Source organism: Peromyscus californicus, unplaced genomic scaffold (assembly GCF_007827085.1).
Source record: "Peromyscus californicus insignis strain IS unplaced genomic scaffold, ASM782708v3 Scaffold_7__1_contigs__length_154581171, whole genome shotgun sequence".
NCBI lineage: Eukaryota > Metazoa > Chordata > Mammalia > Rodentia > Cricetidae > Peromyscus > Peromyscus californicus.
In genome coordinates, this window is record NW_026294595.1 from 96,417,840 (window position 1) to 96,439,388 (window position 21,549).

The window sequence follows — 21,549 nt, forward strand, 5'->3', positions numbered from 1 at the left end:
TAGCAACTAAAATAATTTTATGGTGGGGGGGGGGTCACCTAGGGCCGCAGCATTAGGAAGGCTGATTTAGATAAGTTACATTTTCTCGGGCTTGGAGCCCAGAGCGGCGTGTGGAAACCCATTGGAAAGATCCGAGTTTTCAACGTACAGGATCACCGTCCACATCGCGGGGCGGCGAGGGGTACGGGTTTGTGTCACAGGTCCCAGAACTACAGCCGCTCCCGCTAGGAAAGGCAGCAAGAAAGAGAACCTCGGGGGTCCCCGAGAACTGCTGGAAGCATGGGGACCAGGCAGGGACTGGCTCCCGCTCCAGCGCGCCAAGCCGTTGGCACCGCCCCTCCCCGCCGGCTCCACCCACCGCCGCCCAGCCTCTAACCCTGGCCGCCGGGTGCTCGGCGCGTTCTTAAACCCCGCCTCCCGGGCGAGGGCGCGCTCCCGTCGTCGCTCGGCCCTAGGCGGTTCCGTTAGCGGCGGGAGGGAAAACCGTCCCCGGCGTCCCCGCCTCCGCTGCTAACGCTTTCCTCCCTACTCCCCCTGCGACCACCCTGCAGCCCGCTACGGAGGCCCCCGAAGTACAAACGTCCCCCAGGCCCCGGGCCCCCCTCAGAAGCTGCGTCCCGGCGAACTCCCCGGGCCCCCGGGCCCTGGGCTCGCTTTTTGTCTTTGTTGTTGCTGTTGTTGTTGTTTTGGGTCAGGAATTCGCACCGGTGAGTTCCCTCGGGCGGCAGAAACTTCAGCCTCTTCACGGAAGTAAAAGTTACAGCCCCCTCCCCCTCCGCCGCCCAGGCCTCCCGCATTCCTTCCCTCCCGCCTCTACGGAGAGTGGCGGGCGGGGGAGGAGGAAGCCAGGGCGCCTGCGCGGAGAGGCCGCTTTCCATCCGGGTCCCTGTCCGTGCGGTGCAGCAGGTCGGTAGGCGGGAAATGGCGACTGGCTGAAGGAGCCGATTCTGTTGCTGCTGAGGGATAAGCGGGAAAGACACCACCTATTGCGCAGTCGGGACCATCGCCGGAGCCTGAGGACACTTTTCTGTCGTCACAGTGAAGGTAATTCCCTTGGTCCAGGCGCTGCCGTTGCTCCCAAGCTCAGTCCTCTTCCAGGGCCGTCTGCCGGGATCTCCTCCCCTTCCCAAGCCGAGCTTTCAGCGGTTCCAGCGCGTCCGTAGGCATGCACTGTTGGCGCCTTGTACGTCCACAGTGTGGAAGCCGCTCTGGCCTGGACTTTCCCCTGGGAGCGGAAAGGGAGCTCACTTCCCGCCAGCTTCAGCTCTTAGGCTGAGGCCTGTGTTGTGATTTCTGGGGTTAGATTTCACTTTGCTACCCACCCCCAAACCCCATCTCACGTTCCTCGTCTCTGACCCCCGTGGTCCTGATGGCTAATTAAGTTAGATTGCCTTTTCGAACCTTCTTGTGGGCCCACGTAATGTTTTCGGTATTTTATTCTTGTACGGTGCTTTGGGGGGCGTTGCTCTAGCTCAGCTCTTGTAAACATCCTTTGAGAATCTGGAAAGAGAGGTTCCAGGAACTTGTGTCGTCTGTACTGGTAAAATGTTGAGTTGACATCACTACTTTGTAAAATCTGGAGTGTTAGTTAAAAAACCAGCCTGTATGGGAGACCTCTGGTTTCCATAGTAGTTAGTTAAGGGTGACTCTTAATTACACTTAACATGCTGTTTACTTTGGGTATGTCCGTATGAGTTTACTTTTGCATTCTTGACCAGGATTCTGTTATAAATAATTGCATAAGTAAATGGTGTTTATTTACTTCTCACCCTAGTGGTAGCTGAATGTGTGAATGATGTTAAGCACTTCAAGAGTACCTCAGGGAAACCTACGGAGATACTGCGGGGAAACTACCCTAAACTCCCGAGATGAATGTACTTAGATGTTACTCTAAGGCAGGAATTTATCTTTGTAATGCTAGTAAGGCAATACCAAGCTCACTCCTTTACGTCGGTATACAAATTAGTGACATGAAATGATAGGCTTATCTGCATAATTTTTAGATTGTAGATTGCTTGTTATTTCGATTCATCAGATGCCAAGTCACACATTTTTGTTTGTGATCCAGCAGTTATCTTTATAAAAGCAGCGAAATGGCAATTTGAAACTATTTTTTTACTCAGTTTTTCTAAATGCAAAGAGGTCCTCAGTTTTTTCAGTGTTTTGGTCTTGTAGAATTTGAGGCATTATAGGGGTTTAAATAAATAAAAATGAAGATTAAAACATGGCTTATATTACATATAAGTTAATGTTTATCAGTCAGTATTTTTCTACTCCATAGATCCAGCCTCGAGTTCTTCATGTTCATGTTAGGATTAAATTTCAGTAATAAACAGACACATGCAACATCATTATAGTTCTCATTTGAAAGACTTAGCCCAAGGTCATAAAGAAAGTCAAGGTAAATTGTAGCTCTTATGTGAATTAGTCTTACGAATGAAAGGAGCCTCACTGCTTTTTAGGATCGCTTGACTTAGGGTGTTCATCAGTGGAAGTGTAGACATACTGCATACTTGTTGAGTTAAGCTATTTTAAAAAATGGGGTCAATTATGTTACTTAGAAGAATTAGAATAAGTTATGTGTCTAGTGCAGGCTTTGTATTTTAAGATGTTTGGGGTAGTTTTTTGATAAAATTTAGTTGATAGGTAGCAGAATCAGCATTGTAGACTGTCTCCAGGATTTTCCCAAGTTAGTTACTACTACATTCAATTAGTCCCTACATTCTTTTGTTTGTTTTTCTTTTTTGAGACAGGGTTTCTCTGTATAACAGCCCTGGCTGACCTGGATCTCACTTTGTAGACCAGGCTGGCCTCGAACTCAAAGAGATCTGCCTGCCTCAGCCTCCCTCGTCCTGGGATTAAAAGTGTGCGCTGACATTCCTTACATTTTTTTTTAAAGATTTATTTATTATGTATACAGTGTTCTGTCTGCATGTATGCCTGCAGGCCAGAAGAGGGCACCAGATCTCATTACACATGGATGTGAGCCACCATGTGGTTGCTGGAAATTGAACTCAGGACCTCTGGAAGAGCAACCAGTACTCTTAACCTCTGGGCTGTCTCTCCAGCCCTAGTCCTTACATTCTTAATACTTTTGTGTGCATGATTTGAAAGGATGTAAAAGCTGCCAAGTGGTATAGCCCCTTGTGAGCTGTAGCTGTGTAGCAATAGTAGGATTGTGTAGGAATGCCAAACAGGATAGGTATGTTTTAGAATATTTTGTTCTACATGTGCTAGTGCCCTTTGGACATTTCATTTAAGTTGGTGGTGTTATTTTTTCCTACTGTTAGGAAATTGGTGACTGGAAAGTTTTATCTTTTCCAAATTATCCTAGCCTATTCAAGGAATGTAATTTTTGGTCAGATGGCTTCTTTTTTGTATGATTTTTAACAAAATCTGGCTGGGTATGTAGTTTAATTGGTAGAGTGCTTGCCTAGCCATACAGGAAACCCTGGGTTCTAATAACTAAATCCCCATCACCACATAAACTGGTTATAGTGGTTTGTCCAGGAGATGGAAGCAGAAGAATCAGAAGTTCAAAGTTACCCCCAGTTATATTACAAGTTGGAGGCCAGCTTGGGCTACATGAGACCCTGCTTCTAAAAGACTTGGACCTGTGTGGAAAGGATGTACTGGAGAGTAGATTTGTAACTGCAGATTGAATAAAGTAGAATTAAGTTATCTTGGTTACAATACACTATACTTTTGATTGATGAGTTAAAGAATATGGTGATTTGCCAGAATTTGAAAAAAGGCAGCATCTGGTTGTATTTGTAATTTATCAAGTTATTATGGAAATACAAGGGGAAGAAGATAGTTTAAGTCACAAATGTCAAATGTGTGAAGAGGACCTCATATATGGTATGCTCTTAAGTAATTTTTATTGATTAAAGTTGCCAAGCCATTTTAAACTGGATCGACTACAGGGGGTCATTTGTGCTACATTGAGGATGAGTTTGTTTATTTATTTACTTGTTTGTTTTTTTAATGAGACAGGGTCTGGCTATGTAGCCCAAGCTTAATCAAACTCCAGATCCTTCTGCCTCAGCCAGGAGCACTGAGATTATAGGTTAGTGCCACCATGTCCCAGAATTAGGCTATTTAACAGACATGAAACTTGCTAGAATGAACAATTTTGACTTCAGTTTTTTCTTATTTACCCTGACATTCTTATGCTCTAACCTAAGCCATACATATTCTCTAATGTTTGTATGAGTACATGGTTTTGTTTTGTCTCTTAAGAAAGAGTCCCAGCCAGGCTGTGGTGGCTCATGCCTTTAATCCCAGCACCCAGGAGGCAGAGGCAGGTGGATCTTTGTGAGATCAAGGCCAATTTGGGCTACAGAGTGAGTTCCTGGAAAGGCTCAAAGCTACACAGAGAAATCCTGTCTCGAAAAACCAAGAAGAAAAGAAAAGATAAAGTCCCACTGTATAGCTCTGACTGGCCTGAAATTTGGAATGTACACCAGGCTGGCCTTGAACTCACAGAGATCCTCTTGCCTCTGCCTTGTAGATCCTGGGACTAATGATCACCACAGCCATTGAGTACATGCATTTTTAATTTAAACTGTATTAAATTGTTATTGAACCTATCTTACAAAAAGACCTAGGTGGTTGAGATTTTGTTGAGAATTGCCATGCTTGACTTAATTTATATATGCTCAGTCTTACGGGATTCCTTCTGAAATGCATTGTTTAAAATACAAATTCACTTGGATATAGTGGCACACACCTTTAATCCCAATGCTTGGGAGGAAGAGGCAGGTGGCTTTCTGTGAGTTTGAGGCCAGCCTGGTCTATAGATCAAGTTCCAGGATAGCCAGGGCTATACAGAAAGACCTTGTCTCAAAACAAATTACAAATTCTTAGATAAAATATTGTATTTTACTCATATAGAACAGCTTGTTAAACTACACATAGGTGAGGATTCAGAGACAGTGGAATTGGGAAAAGTTAAATTTTTTCTTTTGTTTTTGGTTTTTTGAGACAGGGTTTATTTGTGTAGTACTGACTTTTTTGGTTCTGTAGCCCAGGCTGGCCTCAAACTCAGAGATTTCATCTGCCTCTGCCTTCCGAGTGCTGGGATAAAAGGCATGTGCCACCCTTGCCCAGCAAAGAAAGTTAAATTTTTATATATTGGTTGTGACCAGGAGATATGTGGAGATAGTATTGTCTAGGTAAAACAAGCATGATGAGAATAAAATTTACATAGACTTTTAGGCCCCCAGGGGACCTTTGGTACTTTTGTGAACCTAGCAGTAAGGGATGGTGAGACTTAAGTGTGGCCTCAGGGTAGGACTTTATTTTGTTTTGGGGCAGGGCAGACAGACTTGAATCTTCTCTGTAGCAGGGGCTGACCTTGAACCTCTTCTGATCCTCCTGCCTCTACTGCAAAGTGTTTAGATTACAGGCATAAGCCACCATGTCCAGCAACAAATAAAATCTTGACATAAAGTCACAATAGGAAAGTTAACTATATTGGGATCCTGTATTTCATGATATGTGTAGCTGTCTGTAATAGATTGAAAGAAAGGGAGATTGAACATTACTAACAGTACTTGAGTTGAATTTCTAACAGTCAGGCTTTCATAATTGCTGCAATAATTTGTAGGACAAGTATTTTGTTTTCTTTTCTTTTGGTTTGTTTTTTCAAGACAGAGTTTCTCTGTGTAACAGTCCTGGCCTTCCTGAACTCCATTTGTAGATCAGATTGGCCTCGAACTCATTCACTTGCCTCTGCCAACTGAGTGCTGGGATTAAAGATCTGTGCTATCACCACCCCGCTTCATTTTTTTTTTAAATAAAGAAATATGAAATAGTATAGTAGAAGGTGGCACTTGAATACTTTAAAATAATTGTGTTTAAACTTTATTAATAGCCATTTGTACATGGTCTCACTATCTCTGGCTGGTTTAGAACTCTATGTAGACCTTTTGTCTATTTGGTTTTTTTTTTCTTTTATTTTTTAAATTTTACTTTCTACTTTTTTAATTTTTTAATTGCCATTTCTCTGTGTAGCAGCTCTGGTTGTCCTGAAACTCACTCTGTAGACCAGGTTGGCCTCAAACTCAGAGGGGTCCGCCTGCCTCTGCCTCCCGAATATTGGGATTAAAGGTGTGAGCCAGCACCGCCTGGCTTATTTTTTTATTTTTATTAGGTGGTAGAGAAGTTTCTTCTTTCTGAATTCCTTTGGTGGCTTAGGTAAGCAGGGGAGAGAAAATGGGCAGACCTAACAGTGGAACATTTATTTCAGTTTAGGTTCACTAGAATGTAGACTACTATTAGCTTTTTTTGTTTGCTTTTTTGGTTTTTTGGGACAGGGTTTCTCTGTGTAGCTCTGGAGCCTGTCCTGGAACTCACTCTGTAGACCAGACTGGCCTCGAACTCGCAGGGATCCACCTGCCTCTACCTCCCGAGTGCTGGGATTAAAGGCGTGCACCACCACCGCCTGGCTTTAGCTTTTTCTTTCAAGGATGTCATGATGATTAGGAGTCATAATGGTTTTTAAGATAGATTAAGAGTTAATCATAGAATTTTAGATTTAGCGGAGAACAAATCCTTAATTCTTCTAAAATTAAGTTCATTGTTTTAAAACTGAGTTGTTTTTTTTTTAATTAAAAAAGTTTTACATCATTTACTCTCTGTGCACGCATGTGAGTGTGCGTGTGTAGCACGTACACTGTGGTGTACATGTGGCAGTGAGAGGACAGTTTGTAGGAGTCAGGTCTTGACTTTCACCATGTGGATTCTGGGGTCCAAACGCATGTCATCAGGTTTGGTGGGAAGCACCTTTACCTGCTGAGCTTTTGCTAGCCCAATTCTGAAGACTTAAGTGTGTAACAGATGTTTAATGAAAGTGCTGTAGGATGACTTGTATAAGTACAAGAATGTGGACAGATCAGTGACTCGTCTTTCATTTTTATTTAGTATATATGTATGCATGTATATTTTGAGACAGGCTCTCACTCTGTAGCCCAGGTTGGCCTCAAACTTGGAGTGATCTTGGTATTTTCTAAAAACAGACATCAGGAGGAACATCAGACCTCCATGACAAACTATCGACTGAATTGATACTTTACTATTATTGTGAATTGCTGCATTGTTGAAGGAACCACCTAGATAAAGCCAGCCCTATACTTGTACCGTTATTGTAATCTAGTAAACTAAGAGAATTTATAATTGTAACTGGCTGCCTCAAAAATGGCTTGGGGTCAGTGAGATGGCTCAGAGAGTAAGGGTATTTGTTGCCAAGTCTGACCAGCTGAGTTTGAGCCCCTGAACCCACATGGTGGAAGGAGAGAACACAATCCTGGAAGTTGTTTTCTGGTCCCCACAAGTGTGCGGTGTCGTGTAGGTACCCATACACACTCTCAGGGACGAACAGGATATTAGTAAAATTTAAAAATAATTATAGCTTTGATAGGTAGCAGGAATTTTGTGATGAGGAAGGGGAACTTTTTTGCTAGTGGGACCCCATTTTGTGAGCAAACATTCTTAACTTTCTTCTGATTGTTTCAGCGATACAATTTTCTCTTGTGATCTTTTTGAGAGAAATGGGGAAAAAAATTATGGTTGAGTTCAGTGAAGACTGAGTTGTGTGGGCCAGGTTCTTGGAGTTATAGATTAGATCGTTGCCTTCAAGAGTTTTTAATTCTTTGCAGTGCTTTGCAAGCTCACCAAGGGTTCAACTCATGAGGGTACATCTCCTGTCCTTGTCATCGGGACTGACTTTGATTGAATATGTTGTAGGAGATTATTTTAGTGTGATTTGGTAGGAGTAAGGGAAGAGATGACCTCAGGGTTTACAGAAGTTTATGGGTGTGGGGGTGGTTTTTTTATTGGTTATATGATACTTGGACTGAGTTTTAAACAGTGAAGTTAACTAGATAATTAGTTGAAATAATATTTGTGGTAAAGAGGATAGAAAGGTGGGTAGAGGGCACAGAGTGTCAGCAACTTTTACAGAGAATGACAGCAAAAAACAAGGACAAAAGACAGACTGCGGCGCCTGGAACCCTCCCTGGGGAAGTAAGACAGGTGGATTGCTGGTGCTGATTGTGTGCTCCAAGTGCTGTAAGACCTGTCTCACTAAATTGGAGAAAGACTGAGGAATGTACCTCATGTCTGCCACTGTCCTCCACACAGGAACATCACACATGAACACCTAGATGTATTTGCACCACACACACGCACACGCACACGCACACGCACGCACGCACTTCCTCACTCTCTCTGCAGTACATATTGTAGGGTGATATATTTGCCAGTGAGTTTAGTTTTTATTGGCAGTTGGTGAATCCAGGTAAGAGGAATAGGCAAACGTCTATAGTTCAGAGGATGGATTTAAAGGGAAAGACTGAAAATTTAATTTTAGAGGTTAAAAATCAGAATTTGAGCTGGGCGGTGGTGGCGCACACCTTTAATCCCAGCACTCGGGAGGCAGAGCCAGGCGGATCTCTGTGAGTTCGAGGCCAGCCTGGGCTACCAAGCAAGTTCCAGGAAAGGCGCAAAGCTGCACATAGAAACCCTGTCTTGAAAAATCAAAAAAAAAAAAAAAATCAGAATTTGATAATTGACGATAGGGAGTAAGGGCAGGGTTTCACAACTAGGTGGTTGATGGAGTTTAGGTTTCTTGGTTGTGGGTGACTATAGGAGAAAAAAACACAGCAGGAAGAAGATATTTTGGGATGGGAAAAATGAATTTAGTTTTGTGTAAGTTGAATTTGAGGTTCCAAACATGATAGATAGATGTGAGTCTGAAATTTTAGATGGTAGTTTAGAAACTAGCAGAGTTACGTTGCTGTTTCTAGTGAACTTTTGGAAGACTTTCTCCGGCACCACCACCCCTCCTCTGTAATCTGTTTACCTGGGCATCAAGTAACTACAGAACAAACTACTGCTCAGTTTTTAGATTTCTGGGCAACCAACTTTTTATAATCCTAAATGAGATCTAGTTGGAATGTTAAAAAAAATGAGCGCTGCGTGGTGGTGGTGGTGGGGGTAGTGGGGGTGGTGGGGGTGGTGGTGGTGGTGGTGGTGGTGGTGGTGGTGGTGGTGGTGGTGATGATGGTGATGATAGCAGCGCATGCCTTTATTTACAGCCTTTAATCCCAGCAGAGGGATTAAAGAGGCAGGCATATCTGTGTGAGTCTGAGGCCAGCCTGGTCTGCAAATCGATTCCGGGATAGGCTCCAAAGCTACACAGAAACCCTGTCTCAAAAACAAAAACAAAACAAAAAAAGAGTGCTTTGTTATTTTTGTCTCAAGTTCTTAGACTTAAAGTATCATTCTTATATTTTATTACTTTCATTCATTAGTACTAGACTTTTTTTTTTTTTTTTACTAATCCTGATCATTTCCCAATCTTCTACTTTTTAAGTGTTACAGAGAAAAATTATATGGAGGGCTGTAGAGATAAAGGGCTCAGTGATTTAGAGTGTTACTGCTCTTTCAGAAGCCCGAGTTCAGTTCCCAGCACCCTCATATATCAGGCAGCTCACAAAGTGCCTGTAACTCAAGCTCCAGGGATTCGGACATCTGGTACATACATACATGCAGGCAAAACACCTATACACATAAAATAAATATATCTGAAGTGTTGATTGGATTATGTAGTGAAGCTGTCTGGACCTTGTGTTTTACATAACGTTTTTACTACATACTCCATTTTAAATATGAGGTTACTTGGGCTGTTTATCATTGGGTAAGGTTTGAATTTTTGTTGAGACAAGTTTTGCTGTATCTCAGGTTGGCCTGGAAGTTTTGATCCTCCCTTGGCCTCCTGACTACTGGAATTACAGTTGTGTGTTGCACAGTCTCCTGCTTGTGACTTTTTGAGGGATTTGTTCATTTTGCCTGAATTGGTGAACGTAAAGATGTTTGGAATTCTCCATAATTCTTTCTAAGTCTACAGTCTCCGTTGTTATTTTCAAGTTTTCATTCCCAATGTTGATAAATTGTATCCTTTTTCTTATTCTTGCTAGAAGTTTTATCAATTTACTGATCTGTTCTTAAAAAGTCAACTTCTGGCCAGGCAGTGGTGGCCCACGTCTTTAATCCCAGCATTTAGGAGGCAGAGGCAGGTGGATCTCTGTGAGTTTGAGGACAGCCAGGGAGAGCTACACAGAGAAACCCTCTGTTTCCAAAAAAAAAAAAAAAAAGTCAACTTCTGGTTGCATTGACTACTCCCTCCATTTTATAGTTCTAGAGACAACCTAGGGCCATATGCATGCTAAGTTAGTGCTCTGCCCCAAGCCGAAACTCTATCCCCATATCCCCAGCCTTGTTTTGGGGTATTTCTTGACAGTTGGTTGCATTTGTTGCTGTTGTGTGTGAATGAGGGTGTGTGTATTGGGGGAGCATGCCACAGTGCATGTAGATGCCAGAGGACAACTTTCCTTTCACCTTTTTGTAGTCTCTTGGGCTTGAACATAGGTTGCCAGGTTTGCATGGCAAGTGCTTTTACTCAACTTGCCACTTTGCCAGTTTTGGGAATATTTTACTGAATACTAAATATTATGAATAGAAAGTAAATGCTGGTACAGTATATTTGGAAAATTGGATTCCTGGACTTGTAAGTGAAGGCGTTTGGGTTAGCCTAGTCAAGAGCTGAGTTTCAGTTCTTTGCAGAGGGTACCTTTGTGTATCATTGGCTTAATTAAGTTCCCTTGTTGCCTAGCTTAGAATCATAGTTGCAATGTGGGGAAGTTCCTCAGTTTTCCTGACCAGCTCTGGGCTTTTGTTTATTCTCTGTGCCTCCGTGTTACCCAGTGCATGCTATCCTAGTGACAGTTCTGAGCATCTTCCACTCTTTTCTTATCCTTAATGATAGCTTCTCTTGTGCCGTGGGGTCTAACTGGACTTGCTGCCCCTCCAGAGCCTTCACAGTTTTAGACCTTAAGGGAGAGAATCTGGTTTGGACTCTTTGTTTCCTTCACTAGAGGTTGCTCCAGCACCTGTATTGTGTGCTCATGCTAGCCCATGTTCATCCAGTCTGTTAACAGTTTTAAGGACTGGAGAGATGGCTCAGTGGCTAAGAGCATCTGGCTGCTCTTCCAGAGGTCCTGAGTTCAATTCCCAGCAACCACATAGTGACTCACAACCATCTGTAATGAGATCTGGCGCCCTCTTCTGGCCTGCAGCCAAGCATGCAGACAGAATACTATACATAATAAATAAATAAATCTTTAAAAAAAAAAAGAAAGAAAGAAAGAAAGAAAAGAACCTGGAGAGGAGAGAGATGGCTCAGTGGTTCAGAGGACCTGGGTTCAATTCAATGTGCACTGGTGTTTTGCCTGTATATATTCTGTGTGAGGGTGTCGGATCCCTTGGAACTGGAGTTACAGATAGTTGTGAGCTGCCATGTGGGTACTGGGGATTGAACCTGGGTCCTCTGGAAGAGCAGCCAGTGATCTTAACTGCTGAGCCATCTCTCCAGCCCTATTTTTATTTTTTAAACATTTTAAATGCATGCCTTTAATCCCAGCATTCAGTGGGCAGAGGCAGGTAGATCTCTGAGTTCAGGGCCAGCTTGGTCTTCAGATTGAGTTTCAGGACAGCCAAGGCTACACAGAGAAATCCCATCTCAAAAAACCACTTATAAATAAAAGAATTAATTCTGCTATATGAACAAACCAATTTTAGATTCTTTTTCACATAGCAACAAGTGCTATTAACTGCTGAGCCATCTCTCCAGCCCCTTCCCCATGATTTCTTTTTAATTATGTGTCTTTGTATATGTGTTGGTGGGGGAAGAACCTGGGACCTCTCATGTTGTATGTAGCATTAATTCACACCTCAGCCCATAAATCTAGTTTTATTATGTGTGATAAAATTGAACTCTTGGGGGCTGGAGAAATGGCTCAGCAGTTAAGAGTACTGGCTGCTCTTCCAGAGGACCAGGGTTCAATTCCCAGCACCCACATGGCAGCTCACAACTGTCTGTAACTCCAGTTTCAGGAGCTCTGACACCTTTTCACCAATGTTTATAAAATAAAGTTAAATAAATTAAAATAATTTAAAAAAAAAAGAAAAAAAATTGAACTCTTTTGAGAGGAGAGATACTGCAGGTGAGGGATGTCGAGATCATGATGGGAGGATGTGCAGAGATGATGGAAACCCATGAACTATGGACTGGTGGCTGTGGAGCCCCCATGGGACTGGACTAGGCCCTCTGGACACGGAAGACAGTTGTTTGGCTCGAACTGTTTGGGGGACACCCAGGCAGGGGGATTGGGATCTGTCCCTGGTATATGGGCAGGCTTCTGGAACCCGGTACCTGCACAGCCTTGTGCAGTGGGAAGGGGCTTGGACCTGCCTAGGCTCAGTGAGCTGGGCTTTGCTGACTCCCCATGGGAGACCTCGATTTGGGGGATGTGGGGATGTGGGGTGGCTTGGGAAAGAGGGCTGGGGGTGGGAGGAGAGAGGAGGAGGGCGGTCTGTGGATAGCATGAGGAGTAAGTAGAAAATTTTTTAATAAAGAAAAATAAAATTAAAAAAAAAAGATTGAACTCTTTTATCAAAGTGATCCAGTCTCTCTTGTAACTCTTACATGGTTATTGGGTTTTTGTTTTGTTTTGTTTTTTGTTTTTTCGAGACAGGGTTTCTCTGTGTAGCTTTGCGCCTCTCCTGGTTATTGGTTTTTAAAATTATATTTATATTTATGAAATTCATTCATCAAATTACAGGTTTTACCCCTAATGCATCTTAAGGTCAAAAGGACAGAACTTCCCTACCTTGTTAACTATCACCTCAGCGTTTACCTAGCTTGAGATCTCGTGTGTTTAACTGCTCAATAAATACTTGTAGAGTAAACGAGGACTAAACATAATTTTGGCATAGGTAGAGGTAGCACAGTGGTAGAGGAAGGTTGTGCACTCTTTTTGGTATGACTCCATTTTCTCTTACAGGATGCAATCTTCCACATGTTGTTGAGGTTACTTGGTAGATTACATATATAAAATACAGTGCCTTTCACTTAAATGTTAGTTTTTTATTTCAGTCCTCTTTTAAAGAAGTAGATTTTTATCGTGTAAGTTAACTGGGCATATTGGGTAATAACTTGTGCTGTTTTTCTCCTACAGGTTTACATGTGGCACCCATAAAAGATGAAGCTGAGAACACGGAAGGCTTCTCAGCAGTCCAGTCCAATCCAAACACAGCGCACTGCCAGAGCAAAAAGGAAATATTCAGAGGTTGAGGATAGCTTGCCTTCAGGAGGAGAAAAACCATCAAAGAATGAAACTGGCTTATTGTCTTCAATTAAAAAATTCATTAAAGGAAGCACGCCCAAGGTAATACTTTAACCTCACATCTACATAAAAAACATCGTACTTAGGTTGTTTTCTCTAAACATATAGAAGAGAAATTGATATTATTAGAGCCCATCTTAAGGGCTATACACATTTTGGTTTTATTTTCAATAATATTACATGGGAAGTATTTAATGAAAGTTTAAGACATTCCGCTGAACTAATGATAGCTTTCTGTCATGGTTGTATTTTTGAGAGGTATTTGCTATGTAGCCTAGGCTAACTTTGAACTTAGGGCAGTCCCTGCTTTAACTTCCTGAGTGTTGGGATTATAAGTGTGTGCCACTGTACCACTAGCTTTTTGTTTTTCAGCATAGTATTGTAGAAAGCAAAAGAGGATTTTCTTCATTCTTTTGAATTATTAAAGAAAACAGATTTATTTGGCATAATATGATGAGCAGTGGGCATAGCAGGAACAGAATAACCACCTGCAGCTGAAACAATGATTAAAAGAAAGAATGGCTTGGATAGTTTCTACATTGATATTGTGGGTTTGTCTTAAGCAGTTTCAGGGAGTCAGTTACTCTTCTAAGCCTCAGGGAAATTGGGATTGGTGCCAAGTGCTTGGTCTCAGAATCTTTTTCAGACTAGATGGTACAAAGTGGAAAATTGGTCTTAGGAACTTATTATTTATGATGGAGATTTTATTATGACTGTATATGAGTTTATTCTGTTTTTTGGGACAAGTATATTTGAAAAATAACAGTTTTTTGGCTTGTTCATAGTGATAGATTTGGTTATAGGTAACAAATTCTTTGAGATAACCCTACCCCGACCCCCAGGCAGGGTTTCTCTGTGTAGTCCTGGTTGTCCTCAAACTCACAGAGATCCACCTGCTTCTGCCTCCTGAGTGCTGGGATTAAAGGCATGCGCCACCACTGCCCAGCTGAGATTTTTATTTTATGTACATAAGTGATTCGCCTATGTGTGTGTGTGTGTACACTACCGTGTACCCATGGGCGCCAGAAGAGGACATTGGGTACCTTGGAACTGGAGTTATAGACAGTTGCTAGCTACCATATGGGTGTTGCGAATTGAACCAGAGTCCTCTGGAAGAATATTCACTGTTCTTAAACTGAGCCATATCTCTGTCCCCTTAATTACCTTTGAAAGCTCCTTTTTTCAGTTATTATCATATTTTCAAATACTTGCAGCTTCAGCAAATGACTGTTAACTTCTCCCTCATTTCTATTTTTGTTTCTTACATTTGGAATTTTTATTATTCAGGGTCTCAGTATGTAACTCTGGCTGTTCTGGAACTCACTCTGTATAATAAGCTGGCCTCAAACAGATTCACCTGCCTCTGCTTCCCGACCACTGGATCTTACTGTGTAGTCCTTGCTGGCTTTGCACCCCCCATGTAGATTAGGCTGGCCTTGAATTCACAGATCTGCCTGCCTTTGCCTCCTGAGTGCTAGGATTAAAGCCATGTGCTACCACCCTTGGCTCTTCTCTCCCATTATTTGTCCTTAACAAAGTAAGTGGAATCCTCAGTGTGTTTCAAATCCAGATTCTGGCTCAAAGACTCACCACTTCTGACTTTTTTGAAACTGCTAGCAAGAACACACAGGAATTATTTACACATAGCCTTTCTGCCTTTAGATTTCTAATATATATTTGAAGTGAAAGCTTCATAGTTTTCATGCATAATTTTAGTGAAATGCTGAAGTATTTATATCACAACAGTAAATCCATATTTATAGATCTAATTATGATCTACAGAAATTTTTTTATATATTATATATGCAAAACAACTTATTATAGATGCAGACACACATTACTGAAGTTTGAGCCCAGGGCATCATGCAATCTAGGGAAGCACATTACCACTGAGTTCTACCCTCAGCTTCCCCTTCCTCCTGCTGAAGCTCAGGCTAGCCTGGTACTCAAAGCAGTCCTCCTGCCTCAACTTCCAGAGTCATGGGATTGTAAAGAGCCACCACACCCAATGTTTAACTCTCAATATCATAATGGACTCTGATCTTTTGTGTGGTTTTTTTGTGTGTGTGTGTGTTTTTTGAATCAGAGTCTTACCAAAAATCCAGGCCACCCTGGAACGCTATATAAACCAGGCTGCCCTGAAACTCACAGAGATCCACCTGCCTCAGTCTCCCGAGTCCTAGAATTAAAAGCATATATATCATCATGCTTTCCCAAACAAAAAGCATGTTACATTTATGTATTTCCTGCTCTGTCCGCTGCATTATGCACACCTAGCATTCAGCATTCTATTATTCTCTATTAAGAGAAACTAAGATTCCTTGAAGAAATGTTTCATATTAGGCTTTGGATAGTAATATTGTTAGTTTGTTTGTTTTAAAATACATTTTATTTATGTATTTATTCACTTAGTTTCTCAAGACAGGATTTTTCTATAGCCTTGGCTGTCCTAGAACGCTATGTAGATTGGGCTGGCCTTGAACTCATAGAGATCCATTTACTTCTGCCTCCCAGGTGCTGATATTAAATGTATGCGCCACCATGCCTGACCTTGAATTGTAATATTGTAATCCTTAGAATGAAATAACTCATAATACTATAATATTTTTATTACATTTTGTTTATTATGTACACGTATATGCACATGTATGGGTGTGTATGTGCCAAAGCACAGGTGTGAAGGCCAGAGGATAACTGTGGGTTCTCTCAGCCATGAGAGTCCCAGGGATCCAACTCAGATTGGCAGGTTGGCAGCAGGAATCTTTACCTGCTAAGGCATCTCACTGGCCCAGGACCATAATAAGTAGGTGATCTTCTCTCCTCCTTTTCCTTTCTACAACAGTTTCATGTAGTCTAGTCTCACCTTAACCTCTTTATGTATCAGAGGATGACCTCAACTCCTGATCCTCCTACGTCTGATCCTCCTACGTCTACCTCCAAACTGCTGGGATTACAAACATATATCACCACACCTGTCTGGGCTGCTGGGGATCAAAGCCAGGGTCTTGTTCATGCAAAACAAGCACTGAGCTCCAGCTCCCTTGTTTGTCTTTTTGAGACAGTTTCTCTAGCACTGGCTGACTAGAATATACTATGTGGCACAGGCTGGCCTTGAACTCTCAAGCAGTCTTGATTCAGTCTCTAGAAGTGTGGAATTAAAGGTATGAGCCACCACACCAAGCTTAGTAGATAAATTAGTAAGTAGAGAAGGAAAAATTCTTCCTCTTCACCCCCATCCACACATGGTTCCCCAGTTAGTATCTGTGGAAGAGACTTATTCTTACAGCCATACCTTCCTTTGAATAAGTTTTGTTTTGATTGTACCCAAAGTACAGATTCATTAAAAAAAATACTTATATCTCTTTATACCTGTGCTTTCTTTTTTACTGTGTGTTTTTTCTTAAGTGGAGGTCTTGGGCTGACCTCAAATTGGCAGTCTTGCCTCAGCCTCTCAAGTGCTGGTGTTTATACGCCTGTCCACCAAGTCTGACTACTGTGACTGTGTGCGGTGAGAAGTCTTGGATGAGATAAATAATAAAGTTGATCATTAATTCAGAGCATACTGTAAAACTCAGAGTTTCAAGAGTATATAAAATTTAAGAGTCTTAGAAAATTTGGGTTCACTGTCTGTGGTGGCACACCTTTCATAACTGAGGAGGCAGAGACGGGTGGATCTGTGAATTCGAGGCCAGCCTGGGCTACCGAGTGAGTTCCAGGACAGGCTCCAAAGCTACAGAGAGACCCTGTCTTGAATCTCCGCCTTGCCACCCGCCCCCAAAAAAAGAAAACTTGGCTTCTGGGGATGCTGGTGTTACCGTGTAGTATAACTACATTAACACTTCAACATTGCCATCTCTCTTCAGTGTTAATTGCATTTTGTTTCTTCAAAATATGAAAAGCAGGAGAAAAATATTATGTATTGTATATTTCATTTAAAATGAAAGGCAGAATAATGCTCAATGAATTTTTTCCTATTATATCTTAAGGAAGAGAGAGAAAATCCTTCAAAACGGAGTAGAATTGAACGTGATATAGATAATAATTTGATTACATCAACACCAAGAGCTGGAGAAAAGCCTAACAAACAGTTGTCTCGAGTAAGACGGAAAAGCCCAGTCAATGGAGGTTTGTTGAAGTTTTGACTCTCTTTCCTTATCTGTAAGCAGAAGTCCCTCTTCACCTGCCATGGCCTTTGATTTGAAAACCTGCTTTGAGGCTAGGCATGGTGGCCTGTGCCTGTAATCATAGCACTCAAAGGGCAGGAGGATTGAGAGGTCAAGGCCAGGCTAGACAACAAATCAAAATACTATCTCAAAAAGTAACAACAGAACATTTAGAGCCATTTTTTCCTTGTTTTTATAATCTGTTTTTGTACTGAGTATTAATTTAAAGCATCAAGTGAAATTCAAAATTATTTTCCTAAATTTCTTTACTTTGAATTAAAATGAATACAGGCAGAATACCAAATTTATATTATTTATTATTCAATATTCATGGACTGGGGCTAGGAGGAATGTACCTCAGTAGTAGTGTGCTTGCATAGCTTCCTCAGTTTCCAACACCAAGAAAAGGTATACGCATCAACATTATGACAATTTAGTTGAAATTATGTACAAAAATGGGTTGTGGATCAAACTATATTAATTTAGCTGTCATTTACTAGAAATAGATGTCAGGAAAAGTTTTATGAAATAGCTAATGTCCCAAAATGAAACAGCAGGAATCTTGTGTCTGAGTATTGGAATTGTAACTTGTTGGCATGCTTACAAGGATTTTTTTTCATTTTCTGTTGTTCTGTGCTGCTTTGAAAGCTTTCAGTCTATTTAACTTTAGGTGTAAATCAACTTTGAAAAACACTAAGTGAATGTTAAAATTTATAAAGTATATATAATAGATTAAAATGTTTTGATTTATAAGAAGGAATTTGCCTCAGGATTTCTTTAATAAGCACTTAAGAACATTAATGTTAGTCTACATTAAATACATTTTAATGTAAATACACTAAATTTTAATGTATAATGTAAATACATTAAAAATGATTTACAGCACAAACTCTGAAATGCGGTCTTTTCTAGGATTACTTTTTTTTCTCTCTTTCTTCCTTAGAAGCTGGTAGTTATGAAATGACAAATCAACATATAAAACAAAATGGAAAATTAGAAGATAATCCTTCCTCAGGTAGTCCTCCAAGGACTACATTGCTGGGGACCATATTTTCCCCTGTCTTCAACTTTTTTTCACCAGCAAATAAAAATGGTAAGTAAAAATCATTTTTTAGATAGGTAAGCTTTAACTATAATTTAGACTTTAAAACTATAGTTTTTATGGTTTAATCTAGATCTTTAAAAATCTTTTTGAGGTGGGAAATAGTAGCAGATCTCAGAATTTGAGGCCAGCCTAAGTCTATACAGAGAAAGAAGAAAGAAAGAACCAAAAAAACAAACCAAAAAAACCTTTTTGGTTTTCTTGGTATATTTTGTCATAGAGGAGATGGAGATGAACATTAAAAAGACACACCTGACTGAGCTTGATAGCTGGAAGGGTATTGGTTTCTTTTGCCAGAACAAACAAACAAAAATGGAGAGTAACACTTGAATTTGGTAGCTCTATACTGTCGAGTCAGAAGAATACAAGGGGCAGTTAGAGGTGGCACAGTGTCGCAGTCTATGAAAATTATATTATGAAAGGAAAAGAAGTCACATAGTCCGAAGAAATGTTTCGTATCTTTGAGACCAAGCATATCTTTATGCCTGAGGAAAAGAAAGGTCTATTAAGGGGTTGAAGATAGAGGGGTGAGAACTACTAGAGGCTGTTGGCTGATCTGGGATCAGGAGAACAGATAAGGAATTGACCTGAGACACAGTGGAGACATTTTTTTCCTGAGGCTGAGGGGAAGAAGCTCTGATGGAGAGTATAGATGTTGGCAAAGCGTTACACTCTGCTACATGACAAACTAGGACTTGGGTAATTGAGAGGATGTGGGCAGTAGTCTATGGGAAATGGAAGCAAAGAGCCACATAGTCACAAAACATTAATCTCGAAGTAGTAGTGCTTCTGTCTTTATTCTTCGTTTTGTCTATTAGTGGAAAGTCAGTTAACTGGTAGCAGCAATGGAGATAAATGTATGGTGGAGCTGGAAGAATGAAAACTTTGGGGATGGGTTTCAGGCAAAGACATACTTTTAGGAGAGGGTTAACTTTAAAACAGTAAGGGAAGAGCATCATATAAGGAGATTCAGAAACTGGACGTTGATTTTATTATTTTTGTTTAAAATTATACTTGAAGGATTCTAGAAAGAAACTCTTGGTATAATTTCATAGTGGGAGAAGAATTAGGTAACTATTCTTTGTTACTAAAAATGTAATTGTATCAAGAAATTAATCTTATGTTTTAAAAATTAATCTATGTCTTTTAAAAATTATTTAATCTTGGGTCTTTTAGTAAAAAGATTCTCATGGTTAAGGGAACATTTAGCCCGTTCTTGGATGACTTTTCTGTGATTGAAAATTTAGTTGTGCTCCATGAACAGAATGTTTAGTGTATTTGAACTGTGAAGGTCGAGAGCTGTTTGGGGATAATGAGTATTTATCAAATGACTCACAGTACTTTAATGGAAATTCTAAATCGTGGTTGTTATTGACTTATGAAGTGTTCCGAACTATTTGAGAACTTAAGGAAAACTTTGTTCATAAATATTATTGTAGCCATGCCTGGTGGCACATGTCTGTAATCTCAAGCTGCTGGGGAAGCTGAGGCAGGAGGATTGAATGTTCAAGCTCTGACTGTCCTGCTTAGTGATACCTTGCCTCAGAAAGTAAAAAGAGACTAGGGGTGTAGTCCAGGGGCAGAGGGCTTGCCTAATATGTGTGAACCCCTACGTTCAATGCCTAGTATTGAAAAACAAAAACAACAGAAGCCTGTAATAATCTTATTCCCATTGTTTAGTGGGATTTTTATAGATATTTCAAACAATTGTTCCCTCGGTTTTGTTTTATATGGTCGTCATCTAAATAAATTGTAGTGCTGATCGTATTTAACCTTTTTAATATTTGTGGTTTGAAGTGATTCATAGTTTACTGATGGACAATTTCAGGAACGTCAGGCTCGGATTCCCCAGGACAAGCTGTGGAAGCCGAGGAGATAGTGAAGCAACTTGACATGGAACAGGTGGATGAAATCACTACCAGCACTACATCAGCTAATGGAGCAGCTTACTCAAATCAAGCAGTTCAAGTGAGGCCATCGATAAATAATGGTTTAGAAGAAGCAGAAGAAACAGTTACTCGGGATATCCCACCTCTTACAGGTGAAGAAAATACCCCTTTAACACACCTTATGAATAGTTCTAAAAACACAATATTTAATATTTTTTCTTAAATGGCCAGATTGAATGCTTAAGTTTTTCTTCCTTGAAGTTAAAAAGGCTGAACAATGGCCGGGCGGTGGTGGCGCACGCCTTTAATCCCAGCACTCGGGAGGCAGAGGCAGGCGGATCTCTGTGAGTTCGAGGCCAGCCTGGGCTACCAAGTGAGTTCCAGGAAAGGCACAAAGCTACACAGAGAAACCCTGTCTCGAAAAACAAAAAACAAACAAACAAAAAAGGCTGAACAAATTTTGTCCCCAAATTCTGTGATTATACACAATAGCCTTAGACCCTTAAGACTGAAGTCCCTGTGTAAGAGAGAGGCAGTCTTAAACCTTTACATTTGTTTGATTCATAAATGGAGGCCCCCTTGCCCAGAAGAGATCTTCCCCTATTCCAAGCTTTGCAGCTTAATCTTAGGTCCTTACAAAGTTTTAACATAATTGTTAATTTCTGTGCTAGTTGCCATTAAAATGTGGGACACATGATATCTGAATTTATTACTTCTAACTACTGTGGTACATGTTCATAAAAAGTACAAGATGAAATTGTTTTCTGCCATTTTTTGTTTATTTGTTTTTGAGACAGGGTCTCATTATATACTCCAGCTGTCCTGCTGTGTAGACCAGGCTGGCCTTGAACTCAGAGATCCACTTGCCTCTGCCTCCTGAGTGCTGGAAAAAGGTGTGTCTGCCATGTCTTGTTGTATTTAGCCATTTTAAGAAGTGAATTATGGGACTAAGGATGTGACTCATTTGGTAGAGTGGTTTTCCTAGCATATGATGAGGGGTGGGTTCCATCTCCATCACTAAATATCAAGTAAAATAAATAAAATTATGAAATTTCTATAAAGTACAACCCAGTAATGCTAATATGAAGTTTAAAAAAAAGCAAAATAGAGGAAAGATATGATTTAAATTGATCAATTAAAAGTAA

General features: G+C 40.8%; 1 protein-coding gene across 1 annotated transcript in view; it reads left to right on the plus strand.

Annotated features, from left to right (window-relative positions):
* Window positions 1-902: 902 nt before the first annotated feature.
* The window catches only part of Ctdspl2 (CTD small phosphatase like 2), a 51,452-nt gene continuing 30,805 nt past the window's right edge, over window positions 903-21,549 (plus strand). Inside the window, exons 1-5 of the mRNA XM_052723604.1 lie at window positions 903-1,044; window positions 13,083-13,292; window positions 17,237-17,375; window positions 18,357-18,506; window positions 20,344-20,556. Of these exons, the coding sequence (XP_052579564.1) occupies window positions 13,107-13,292; window positions 17,237-17,375; window positions 18,357-18,506; window positions 20,344-20,556 (688 nt within the window). The 5' untranslated portion in view covers window positions 903-1,044; window positions 13,083-13,106. The remainder of the gene's footprint in view (window positions 1,045-13,082; window positions 13,293-17,236; window positions 17,376-18,356; window positions 18,507-20,343; window positions 20,557-21,549) is intronic.